This window comes from Crocodylus porosus, unplaced genomic scaffold, assembly GCF_001723895.1.
Source record: "Crocodylus porosus isolate Cpor-Errol unplaced genomic scaffold, CroPor_comp1, whole genome shotgun sequence".
Taxonomy (NCBI): domain Eukaryota; kingdom Metazoa; phylum Chordata; order Crocodylia; family Crocodylidae; genus Crocodylus; species Crocodylus porosus.
The window spans coordinates 49,155,861-49,165,084 of record NW_017728906.1 but is presented as its reverse complement, the minus strand read 5'-3'; the positions used below and the strand labels follow the sequence as shown (position 1 = coordinate 49,165,084).

At 43.5% G+C, this 9,224-nt stretch overlaps 1 protein-coding gene across 1 annotated transcript in view; it reads left to right on the top strand.

Moving 5' to 3' along the window:
• The first annotated feature begins 5,968 nt into the window (after nucleotides 1–5,968).
• OTC (ornithine carbamoyltransferase) overlaps nucleotides 5,969–9,224 on the top strand; it is a 54,539-nt gene continuing 51,283 nt past the window's right edge. Inside the window, exon 1 of the mRNA XM_019529105.1 lies at nucleotides 5,969–6,716. Coding sequence (XP_019384650.1) covers nucleotides 6,638–6,716 — 79 coding nt within the window. The 5' untranslated portion in view covers nucleotides 5,969–6,637. The remainder of the gene's footprint in view (nucleotides 6,717–9,224) is intronic.

The following is a 9,224-nucleotide window of genomic DNA, read 5'->3' as shown; positions in this document are numbered from 1 at the left end:
AAGAATTCCTGGTTGAGCTCTTCCCCTGGTTGCGAGGTCTGTAGTAGACCCCCACTGTTAAGTCTCTTTCCCCTCGACTGCCTTGTATTCTAACCCAAAGCACTTCAGAGTGCCCTTCCTCTGATTCTTTGTTAATTGACGAGGATGTGTATTCCTCCTTAATATAGAATGCCACACCCCCACCTTTCCTTCCTATCCTGTCCCTCCTTTACAGCCTATAGCCCTTGATATTGATAGCATGTGGCTACGTTTCCAGAATCAAAAGTGAATGTCTGTCCACTTGCTTATCCATTCAATCTACCCAATTTAGACTAATCTGTGAAAGCTGAATCAATTCAGACTTGGGCTTTTTGACTGTCTGTCTACAGGTTTGCTGGGATAGAAGTAAAATTTTCAAAGACAATAATTTGGTCATTGTTCCTGCAAAGAAGTGGTTGTTCTTGAGTCAGTCTTCCCCCTCACCCCCCACCTGCTTGGAAAAGACCCCTTATGAACAAAAGCAACATAGTCATAACATAACAGGTTTAGTAATGGTGGTTCAACAGTGAGGCCAGTTTATAGTATTCACAAATTATTATAGAGTACCTCCTAATTCATCACAGTTTTCTTGTAATGACAGTATAGATTTAAAGAAACAGATTTTTCCTTAACAAAAATTTTATTATTCCTTTTCCACAGCATCTAGCTAGCTAGAACCTTCTCCAATCACTTTCTACTTGTTTTTAAAGAAATACTACAAATATCCTTAGAGAAGCATGATATTTTTCATATGATAGAAGCGTTTTTACGCAAATTGAACTCGGCCCTTGTTATTGCCCTAAAGTGCATAGCAGAAGGGTTACATAATGAAACGTGCAGAATCTTGTAACATTTTGGTTTCTTTGGAGTTTATTTTGAGGGGCAGAATAAGTAAAAGAAAATAGAGCATGTGCTGATGAAATGAGAAAAAACAATCAAAGGTTCAACTATTCAAACAAATAAAGACAGGCTACTTGCAAAATCACTTGCTTAGAGAAAAGGGTCACCAGAGAAAAGATCCTTCAAGGATGATTGCAACAGAAGTAAAAGAGGCAAGATAACTGAAAAAAATATGAGAGGCCCTGAAGATAAAGTAAATATCTCATTGATTTTGGTTTTACCTAAAACTTTAAAGTGTTTTTTCAAAGTCAGCATATTTGGCTCTTACAACTCTGAATGTTTTCCAATTAAAAAACAAAGCAAAACTACTTTTAATACAGATATATCAATATACAGAAAAGTAAAATAGGTTTTGCATTTAGAGTATCATAATTGCAACTCTATTTCAAAATATTTTTTAAAAACTATACTTCATTTTAAAAGGCTAATGTACAGCTTTTACAAAACAAATACCATGTGGTGTTGGCCTCCTGCTTCTCAATGCAGTCAGGGTTATCAGGTAAAACTTTGCACATCATGTGCTACTGTCGACAAAAGAGAGATCAGAGGACAATGGCAAATATGAGTCAGAAGGTTGCCAAAACATCAAAAAGTGCTGACTGGATGGATCAGCTGAGCTTGAGTGGTTTGAGGGTCATTGGAACTCAGAGGTTCTTGCTTATTTGGGCCTCGGAGCAAAAATATATTTTAAAAAAAAGGTTGTTAATTCATAATATGTATACACACCCCAGCATTGCCAAACCCAAGAGTTCAAAAATCACAAGTCAGGTATTCCAGAATCATGGTATTTATTATTATTAATGACAGTAGTAATACATCTTGCATTCCTTTTTAGCCCGATAGTTCCTGATTCCGTAGAGTACACATAGCCAGAAACTGGGCTTTAACTTAGCCACCAAGTACCAGGAGATGTGATAAAATGGCCAGAACTGCTAACAATACTCTACAAGCTCTAAGCTATTATGTTGCATTTCTTAAAGAAAATATCTATCTGTACTCTAAAGAGTTTGTATAGTACAGGGATGTCCAAGCTTTTTGAATGTGGGGCTGGATCACAAACTTTTTATCACCCAGTAGGCCAGTGAGCCATATTCAAAGACATCACAGGAAGTGGTATCACATCAGGAAGTGATGTCACGTGACCTTTGACACCAATGAAGTTGCAGAAAGTGACAATGAAATGGGTCTAACCAGTTCAACTCTCCCTCTATAGCATCCACCTCTGCCACTGTTCAGGACAGGATACTGAGCTAGATGGACCATGGGGCTGACAAAGCATGGCACTTTTTATGCTCTTATGTTCAGAAACTCTTATGTTCTTTGGCTGAGCTTCCAAACTATGACTCAGATTTGCAAAAAAGGGTAGATAGGCATGTTACAAAGTTGTCATAAAAGATTTGGAGTCCTCTAAATCCCATTCATTTTAATGGAAGTTGGCCTTTTGACTCAGCTTTTAAAATCTCAGCCCAAGGTGCCAACCAAATAAGTCCAAATATATTGCATTTCTCTGCAGTGCATCTATGTGGGGCTCTCTAAGCATTTTACAAATATGAAATGAACCTCAGGATGAGCCCAGCTGGAGCAGCAAGGGCTGAGCTGCACTTTCCCCCTACCTGCGCTGGTCAGTCCCAAGTGGCACATGGCTCAGCCGCCACTTCTGCTTGCTGGTGCTGACCTGGGCAGGCAGAGGGAAAATGAAGTTCAAGCCTCTGCTGCTCTGGCCGTCCCATCCTGAGTGGCACACGGCTCCGCTGCTGCTTCTGCTGGCCAGTGCAGACCCAACCAGGCTCCTTCCACCCCCAGTAGCATGTGGGAAGCCAGCTTCAGCTGCATGCCACTTTTCTTGGCCACTGCTGACCTGGCTGGGTCTGTCTCATCTGGAGCAGCACGTGGCTGAAGCCGGGTTCCCACAAGCTGCTGGGGATGGGCGGAGCCCAGCCACGTCTGCACCGGCGAGCAGAAGCGTCGGCGGAGCCATGTGCCACTCCGGACGGGATGAGCCCAGCTGGAGCGGCAGGGGCTGAGCTGCATTTTCCCCCTGCCTGTGCCGGTCAGTCCTGAGTGGCACATGGCTCTGCCGCCGCTTTGCTGGCCGGTGCCGGCCTGGCTGGGCTCCTCCCATCCCCAGCAGCACGTGGGAATCCAGCTTCAGTTGCATGCTGCTCCTGATGGACAGACCTGCCCGGGTTGGCACCAGCCAGCAGAAGTGGCAGCGGAGCCGTGTGTTGCTCAAGACTGACCAGCGCAGGTAGGGGAAAGTGCAACTGAGCCCCTGCTGCTCCAGCCGGGCTCATCCTGTCCCGAGCGGCACATGGCTACTCCTTTTCCCACAGGCACCACGTCAGCAACGTCAAGCTGATGTGGTGCGTGTGGGAACCTTGTCCTTTCCCCAGCCCTTCAGCAGCCATTAGGAAGCTGTTGAGGTGCTGGGGGAGGGACAAGGGGTGGGAACAAAAGTAAACCGTGTTTACTTTCGTTTCCCATCGCAGTACTGCGGGCCACAGAAAATGCCTTGGCAAGGCCGCATGACGGCCCGCGGGCCGTATGTTGGACAAGCCTGGTAAAATGCCTACCTAACACAATGGGATTTTGGTCCATGTTAGCACCCAGAGGTACCAGCACAAAAATACTAAATAGTAGTAGTGAGTAATCAAAAATGTGGTGAAGTATGATCTTGTCAGTTGAGGTCAGTGACCTTTAGAATGGGCAAGTCCTTTCAATCCTAAATTGCATTATATTTTGTGATATGAAAATATTTCAACCCAAATGCAATGGCTTGATGCATGTCTCAGTTCTTTCCCTATCAATCTTATATTGTTCTCCTCCCTAAAGTATCTGAGTACCTCACAGTCTTTAACATATTTATTCATCCTCATATCATCTCCCAAGTAACAAAGTGCAATTAAGCCTGTTTTACAAGTGAGAAACAGAAATGAACAGATAGAATGCAAAGATATTGAGTCACCCCCTAAAGTGGGGGTGGGCAATTATTTGGCCCTTGGGAAAATAACAGGGAATTCACATAGGGAATTTTGCTGAGCTGTCATGGGCTGGGTCAGTACCCTCCCCCACCCCTGGTGCAACAACTCACCAAAACACCCTACATGGGATGAGGCCATGGGTGAGCAGGAAGCAGTGTTCAGGAGTGGGATTGGCAGGTGAGGCCAGGATCATGAGGCAGTGACAGCACAGGGCCAGGACCAGAGCAGAGTTGCAATCTGCTGCCCACATATCCCTGCAACAGGCACTGGATCATGGCTCTGCCCCCGGCCATGGCCTCACACTGTCACTTAGAGCCCCAGATGCAACTCCCAGTATGTTTACCTGCAGGCCTGTTTCTGTGGAGACCACAGGATAGAGGGACGGTGACAGTGTGGGGCTGGGGCCAGGGCAGAGCCATGATGCACTCCCTGCATGTCCCTGCCTTGGTCCTGTGCTGTCACCACCCCATCATCTCAGGATCTCCATGGAGACCAGGCAGGGCATGCGGCCAGGAAGATGGGATGGGGTCATGGGTAGAACCAAGGCACCTGCCGTGGGCCAAACAACATCCCTTGGCAGGCCAGATTTGGCTTGCTGGCCAGATTTTGTGCACCCCTACCCAAAGTGAAGGTAGGCACCTTCTTTTCAAAAATGCCAAACTAGGCTAGGTATCTAATTCCTATTTGATTTCAAGGGATGTTAGGTACCTACTTTTGAATGTTCCCCTGAGTACCTATCAGCATCTTCTGATGTTTTAATTCTGGAAATTTAGTTCTAAAGGGTATGTCTACATCACCTCTGCGCTGCACACATTCATTCAACACAGAAGTACACTCTGTCCTGCTCTTGCTCTGTGGAGGCCACCTTCTGAAAATGAGGCAATGTAACTGATTTTTGGTGGACTCCTGGCACTGCTCGTAAGCTCTGTCTCAAGCGTGCCTATTGAAATTCACTGGGCATATCTACACATGCATTACTGTGCCATAATTATGGCACATTAAGTTTAGTATCTGTAATAAAAGATGCTAAACTTAATGCACCATACTCAGTGCTACTGTGCAGTAGCACCAGTACATTTTTTACATGATGATAATATGCAGTAGACTAATTCTACTGCACATTAGCACATTAGCATAGCTTTCGCTGTGATGCATTAATGCTCAGTAGAATTAGTCTACTGCACTTCTAGCGTCTTGGGTAGATGTGTCCACTGAGGATTGCCCTAAGTGGGGCTACACTGCTTCAGTTTTAGGATTTGTCACACTGAGCAGAAATAAACAGATATGATATGCTTCACAGTCCTGGTTCTGGGTATGACATGGAGGTGATGTGATATGCCCTTAATGACTTTCCCAGAAGCCTGTGCCAGAGCTGCGAACTTATCTCAGGTATCCCGAATCTCAGCACTGCAATTCACATACTCTTGTGCCTCTTCGGTTAACATTTTTCCCCACTATCAGGAACACTGTATTATGGGAATAAGAAAAATACGTAGCATGCCTTTGTAAAAATATTTGGTTGCTTTACAGAGAATTCTTCTAAGTAAGCATCACCCAATTAATTAGGATGTATGGTATAGCTGCTTGCCTTTGCCACAGGGGGCATGCCTACATGTTCATTAATGTGCCATAATTGTGGTACATTAAGTTTAGTTCCTGTAATAACAGGTGCTAACTTCGCGAGCCGAAATTGGTGCTACTGCACATTAGCGCAAATGAATGGGTTTTTTTGTGATGCTACTACACGTTAGACTAAATCTGCTGTCCATTATTGCACTAGCATGGGCTTTGTCCCCTGTGCTAATGCGCAGTAGAATTAGTCTTCTTTTCATTAAGCATCTTATGTAGACATGTCTAGAGAATACTAAATGAATATGTAGGACATTAATTCAACAGACATGATTCTGGATGTTTACTCAGGAAGTTTTAGAAAGATTTAGGACTAGTTTAAAGGTATATTAAAAGATTATAAAACGTGATCATGCATGCATTTCTCAAAGGGTAATTTGAGAAATTTTGGTACCAAGTTTAAAAAAAAAAGAAATGAACGTTCAGTTACGCTTCTATGAAAGTCAAGGGCAAAACTCCAGTTATTTTCAATAGATTCAGGGTAAAACCTAAATTATCAAGAACCTATGAAGTGTCTACTTCATTTTTCTATGGGTACCTGATAAAAATGGAACATAGGGGTAAACTTCCCATATCACTAGTTATCAGTAACAAATGGATTGTAAACAGCTTAAAATGAATGGGTATGTTTCCAAAGTAGACCACAATTAGCTCTTTACATGCATTGGGAATTTTGGATATTGAGCTAACATAATGCATTTTGAAAATTTTCTCTTAAAAGGCAAATTTAAATTTCTTAGTGTAGTTGCTCCCTATTCTGCTCTTAGGTTTTTCCATGATTTTACTCTTAGGTACAAATATCTAACAATATTAAATTGTTAAGAAAGAACAGTGACACAACCATAATGTTCCTTTCATTCAAAAGCACATATTGTGAGTTGCACAAACTGGCCTCATGAGAAACATTTATCTGAAGAATTTGAATAAGAGCAGATGCACTCTCACCCCTCAGCAGCCTGAGTCCCAGTCAAGATAATCAAAGGTAACATTGCCTCATGATGATAGTACCTTTGCTTGCTCAGTGAAGCACAGGGCATTCTCTACTTCATAGAATTTCAGGTTAGCTAATCATATTTCCAGGACTAAAAAAACTTTAATTCAAAAGGAAGATGCTTTTCAATTTGAAGAACCTACTCAGCACTGTAGTTTTAAGAAAGAATGGCCAACAACTGCTGCGACACTTCCAGTAAGTAATAATTTCTGAATAACTGAATTCTTTAGACAAATGACTGTGTCAGGAAAAGGCTTCTTTTAGCGTTCTTAGTACCCTTTTGCTCTCCATTTTTAGGCAACAGACTGTAATTCTGTGTTTTTATCCTCTTCCTTTTTAATCTTTCTGGAATCATGTTATACTATCTACATGTGTTTAACAACACATTGAAATATTTGTTTCTGTTTCAGTTCAGTGGGTGCTGTAAGTGCCATAAGCTATAATAAGCACTCAACTACATAACTGAACACAATTTAAGAGATTCTAGTATCTATGGACAAACACACACACACACAAAACCTTCTTTTCCTGGGAATATGGCGTTTCTTATTGGCAATGTTCTGCTCTCCTTATATTACAATCCATGCATGCATAAAGAGCACAATATCAGAGACAAAATTAACCATGCCATTCTGACAGCTGTGTCTTGCCTTGTTTCAGTAGTTTAGACCTGGCATTCCCTGTGGTTTCTAAAAAGTATTTACATCACAATATTTCATGGTACTGTCTTTATTTCTTGTCAGATCATGAGGATCAAGGTAAAATTAGTCATGTAGGACTGGGGTAAGCAGCATTTTTTAGCTGGAGTGCTGAAAAAAACCACAATGTCTACCTTGGAAGGTGTTGGAGTGCCGGCATGCCAGAAAAACAAAATTGGGGTGTGGGAGCGGGGCTGATACATGGCAGGACGCACTGCATATTAGTGTTTTTCATAATCATAAATGTTGCTTTTGTTGTTGTATATTCATTTCTGTTGAGCATGTTGCAATGACAGAGAGAGAAAAAAGAGACAAATAAGAGAAAGGGGAGAGAGAGAGAAAGAGAGAGAAAGAAAGAAAAAGGAGACCAGAGAGAGAACCAGACACATGCATATGCGCACAGAGAACCATGTGCACAAACACAGAGAACCGGAACACACCCAGAACAGAGACGTGCCCACAAACATCCGGAACCAGACATATGTGTGCGTGCACAGACAAACAGAACCAGACAGAGGCAGACAAACACACAGAACCAGATGCGCAGGTACATGGAGCCAGGCTCCTGGGCCACTGGACAAAGTCCGACCCAACAATATCCTGGTCCCGCCAGAGCCCCTGTGCTTCCCCAGGGAGCCAGCCCCCAGGCTGCAGCGCAGTGGGCTGAGGCCCTGGCCTGGAGCCTGCCCATCAGCCCAACCACCCACTTACCCCACACAGCTAAGCCCACAAAACATGCAGTTCTCCTGGCAAGGGGCAGCCAGCCTCATCCTGGTGGGGGGCTGGGCCAGGGCTGGGATTGGAGCAGGTGGGAGTCAGGTGGACTCAACTGCAAGCCCTGCTGCAAGTAGCCAGGGCTCTGTGGTTGGCAGCAGCTACCAGACCCTGGGCCGGCTGCAGCCTGGAGGCTGCAAACAGCTGCTCCCGGCTCTGGCATCAGCTCCATACCAGTGAATGCACATGCACCTCGGAGCAGGGATAGGGCCTGAGGCAGCACAGATCTCCTGCTGTCTGCTCTGAGGTACATGTACAGTTGACACCAGCATGGAGCTGATGCTGGGGCTGTGCAGGCCAGCACAGCTGTTTGCAGCCTGTAAAAAACTGTATGCACGAGTTATACATGCACACAAATCCTAATAAGCCATAAACATCCTTTTAATCTGTTTCTTTACACCAGTTTGAAAGTGTTTCCTGAGCTCTTCGTTTTATTTTCCCTTGTCTGAAGACAATTGCAGCACTCAGGCTCAACCTGCCATTTCTTATATGAGTTTTCTGCTTGCATATCTGGCAATTAGTAAAACCTTCATTTGGTTAGCAAGCTTGACATAGAAGTTGATATAAAAGATGACCGCTGTTGACCGGGTGCCAAATGTGGTCTCGTAACTTAAATAGGCTCTTAGTGTAATATTTATATTTAGTTGTTTAGCAAATCACATTTTAAGCTACTCTTCAAATCTGAGTGCGTAGGAGACCATGTCAAGAAAATTACCTTTATCGCAAGAAATTACTATCTGTGAATATCTAACTAAATAATGATTCAGATTTCAGCAACCTATGATAATGATATAAATAATAACCTGTAGGAAACTACCTTAACTTTTCAGAAATAAAAAAAGAAGAAAAAATCCAATCTGGCTTCCACTTCGTTAAGTTATATTTTAACTTTCCTCCTTTGACTCTCCACTGCCACTGCACCTAAGCTATTTAATTGCTGAGTTTTCCCTGTTTCAAACGAAATTGATACCACTGATTGATACCACATAGCTCCAGGGGGTAAAAATGAAGGGCTTGATGTGGCATGCCACGCTAAACTCCAGAATCTGGGCTCATGTATCAGTCAGAGCACATCCTAATCAGGTAGCACAGTCAGAGGGGCACATGGAAGTGCTCTGGGTTAGAATACAAGGCAGTCAAGGGGAAAGAGACTTAATGGTGGGGGTCTACTACAGACCACCCAACCAAGGGGAAGAGCTGGACCAGAAATTCTTAAGTCAACTCACGGAGGTA